At 45.9% G+C, this 3,894-nt stretch overlaps 1 protein-coding gene across 1 annotated transcript in view; it reads left to right on the top strand.

The window, feature by feature from the left end:
- Window positions 1-2,056: 2,056 nt before the first annotated feature.
- Window positions 2,057-3,894, top strand: part of myf5 (myogenic factor 5) — a 3,109-nt gene continuing 1,271 nt past the window's right edge. The window contains exon 1 of the mRNA XM_027018523.3: window positions 2,057-2,701. Within this exon, the coding sequence (XP_026874324.2) occupies window positions 2,249-2,701 (453 nt within the window). The 5' untranslated portion in view covers window positions 2,057-2,248. The remainder of the gene's footprint in view (window positions 2,702-3,894) is intronic.

The raw sequence follows: 3,894 nt of genomic DNA, 5'->3' as shown, positions 1-3,894 counted from the left end.
AATAATATAATATTTTAATTCAAAAATATAGATATAAACAAACCACTGAGCAGTTGTAGCAAAATATGCGTAATTTCCAAGGATTAGTGGTTTTGTATAGGAGGAGGAGAATGGCTGTTTACGGGCCTTTCCTCGTGTATCCTGCCAACTCTAAGCTTCAGCGGACTTGGCAGGTCACTTCCTTTCTCTGCCAAGCAAGTGTTGTTGCCAATCATAAACTGGGATGGTGTAATTGAATATGATACCAATAGCTGCAAAAGAGGATTTGGTAGGAAGAGAAAGGGGTCAAAAAGAGGTAATGAATATTTCTCTCTTATTATACTCAAACAACGTGATATTTCGCCGTGTTTTGAATGCAATGCAGATGCTGACTGTTTGTAGTGCAGGCATGTCTCCCAAGCTTGTCTATATAAAAAAAATGTACCCCTTCACAGCCCTCAATCAGTCAAGAACACAGATAGGACCTTGCACTGTAAACATACTTTGTAGATATAAAATTAAACCTCTCAAATCAAATTAATCATTAAGTTGCTTGTTGTTGCGTGGTCCCATTCCTCGGTTTTATTTATCAGCCTTGATTTTCTGAGATATAGGGCAGGCCTTCACAATGCCCTTGATGTTCCCGAGGTGTGGCGTCTGTAAAAAGAATTACATACAAGGTGACTTATGGCTTGTGTCCGCATGGCGAGAAAGTATGAAACCTTACTGCGGACGAAAAAAAATAACAGCATAACCAAGAGTAAGAGGCAAGAAATTAGACATTTTGTCGCCATTTTAGTCACCTTTTTATCCAGCAAGCACTCTATAAACAATTCAAAACGTTTCCAGTAAAAAACTTTTGTTCTTGGTGTTGTATGAACTCTACAGAGCCTCTTATGTCCTACGGTTATGTCTGCGGTTCCTGACCCCTGACTGCAGCCCCCCAGTGAAAACAAACTCCGCGGTCCCCAGGAGACGACAGCAACTTTGCAAGCCACAGCACAGGTTTGTTAGCTCACTCAGCACACACACTCCAAGGACCGATGCGCTTTCAACATGTGCTTACGCAATCTTAGACTGGGTTATCGTTGCCTGGCAGCTTTTCTCGTTGTCGGTGTTGTTCGCAGCCAGTCGCCTTTGATCTCGACGCGAGCTAAAGAGGACTGTCCCCTGTCGATGCTTTCTTCAGCTGTGCGCTGCGCAAACTACTGCGCCAATTCAGCGGCGGCTACTGCCCGTGTTTTCTTAGGTGCGCGCCGTTCCCAGAGATTGCGCTGGCCAAACGGTTTTAACACGTCGTGAGAAATATCCGCATTGTATCCTTACGAGCTGTCATTTATCATTTGTAACCTTCTAAAACGAGCTTTTCCAAAATGTTGTTTGTCACGTCTTGCACAGTTGGCGCTACACTTAGTTGCGTTTGATTTTACGCATGATTGTGAATGACCAGTGAACCAAGTTACTGATGTTTGCCAGCCGACTCGGACACCTCCATGGCTAGTGGCAGACTTTAGCCACCAGTGCGAAGTCTGAAACGCTATACCTCTCTGTGCAGCTGGGCCGCATCTGCAACACGGCTTTTTTTTTTTTTTTTTTTTTTTTTGTGGTTGTTTTTTTGTTTCAGCCGTAAAATTAGCTCTCATGGAGGGTTTCTTTTGATTTATAACAGAGAAACTATAAATAAACAAAATGTATTTCTTCTCTTTTGAAATTCAATAATTTGTTTATTGTAAAATTCTGACATCTTAAAAACAAATGCAATACATCAATCGAGAATATAAAATAGAAATAAGGAATGTAAAATGGTTAGAAACATTATTTAACTTTTAAAAGATTTTGAAATATGATTCCAAAATATTTTATGCCAACTGGGCTGTACAATTGATTTGTCACAATTAAGAAGGAAATAATTAATGTTTTTTTAAAAAGTGCTTTTTTTTTTGCTCTTAGTGCTGACAGTTCCCTCTTGCAAGGCCCATCGCATTGGGAAACTGTTCAGATGAATGAGAAACCACTCCTCCATGCAGATGTGGGAATCCCAGCAGGGTGTAGGGGCCGAGGGAGTGGGCTGCAGAGTAGGGGGGGGGGTTGAGCTCACCCTGCTCCCTGGGCCAATGGGGCATGGTCATCAGGGCTGGCCAATGTGGGCCCAGGCCTGTGCACAGGCTCCTATAAGAGGGGGTCGTATGGCAGAAGCCTTTTCACAATACTGCAAGGTCACCACCTTCAGCAGCCAGGTCCTTCTCTCCCCGCACTCTCTCAGACCATCATGGACATCTTCTCTCCAAGCCAGGCCTTCTACGACGGGGCCCGCGCCCCCTCGCCCGAGACGCTGGAGTTCGGCCCCTCGGCAGAGCTGGCTGGATCGGAGGAAGACGAGCACGTCCGTGCGCCCGACGGCCTCCACCAGCCGGGCCACTGCCTGCAGTGGGCATGCAAAGCATGCAAACGCAAAGCCAGCACCGTGGACAGGCGGCGGGCGGCCACCATGCGGGAGAGGCGCAGGCTGAAGAAGGTGAACCATGCCTTCGAGGCCCTCCGCCGCTGCTCCTCAGCCAACCCCAGCCAGCGGCTGCCGAAGGTCGAGATCCTGAGGAACGCCATCCAGTATATCGAGAGCCTGCAGGAGCTTCTGAGGGAGCACGTGGAGAGCTACTATGGTTTGCCTGCAGAGAGCAGCTCTGAACCGGCCAGCCCCTCGTCCACCTGCTCAGACAGCATGGTAAATATCACCGCCAGAGTCCGGTCGGGCTGTTTCCCCGCACTGCGCACTTTAGCGTCGTCCTTCCTGCGGTGCAGTGGTATTTCCTAAAGAAAGGCTCCGTAAGCGGTCAGTTAGTGGAACTGTGGATGTGCAGCTAGGGAACGCACTAAACTGTACAGTGGGGCAGCTCTGCCTTTGAGAAATGGAATTTTAGTCAAACCCTTGATTTTAAATTGCCAGCCCTTTCGGTGTTGCGGTTATACTAGGTAGTTCCACCTTGTATTCTATACTGTGCTCTTAAACCTGGGATGTAAGGAGCACTCAGACCTGTGCCCTCAGCCTAAAAGCATGGGTGACATTGTGCTAATATAACACCATTTAACTGAATTCAATTCCAGTCCTCAGGACCCCATGCACTGCATATTTTTGTACTAATGGAACTGAGCCAGCTCATGAAAGCCTTGGGATTTCGCGGGATGAGTTAGATCAGGTGTGTCAAAGCAGGGAAAACAAAAACATAGTGTCTTCTGCTTTCTTGGCTTCTGATCTACACTTCTGTCCCTCACTCTGGGCCGATGGCTGTCCACAGCTCCTGGCCACAGCAAACCTACAATAAATCGTTGCCCACATCTGTGTCCGTTTATACGCTGGCATATTAACTTACTGCTTTAAGTCTGGCATCTTAGATTTAGGGAGATTTTATTAGCATGACATCCAAATTGTCTTTATCCTTGCATTGCTTCTTTTTCAGAGTCTAGGAAACAATAGGAAAGGAAGAGATTTTTAAAAAATCGCGCTACAAGCTTTAGTCGTAATTAGAGTAATTTTGTATCTTTACATTGATTAATATGATTATTAACCTGCAATAATTGCCAGTAACGTAATGATAAATTAATGTGACTCTCATCACTCTGAGGCTTTGGGGCAAATTTTGTGACACATACAGCTACAAACGTTTCTTTGACCTGATTGTTCTCTAAGACGTAACTTGTCGGGGACATTTGTGAGGAAATATCAAGAGGGGGTTTAAGTTGGCGGATAGTTGGCTTTTCCCACTCCAGTTTTTTACGGTCTTAGTTAATCCAGTTTGAGGAGGTTGGAAGAAAAGCAGCAAGTGGCGCTGCATTCCTCGCGGGCTGTGCTCGTTCCCTTTCTGCCAGGAGCGTCTGCAGATTTACTCCCTGAAAGTGTCGTCTTGCAGAGCCTGGTAT

The sequence above is a fragment of the Electrophorus electricus genome, chromosome 11 (assembly GCF_041902795.1).
Source record: "Electrophorus electricus isolate QZ-2024a chromosome 11, ASM4190279v1, whole genome shotgun sequence".
Classification (NCBI taxonomy): domain Eukaryota; kingdom Metazoa; phylum Chordata; class Actinopteri; order Gymnotiformes; family Gymnotidae; genus Electrophorus; species Electrophorus electricus.
The sequence above is the reverse complement of the archived record's forward strand: the minus strand, read 5'-3'. Positions and strand labels throughout refer to the sequence as shown.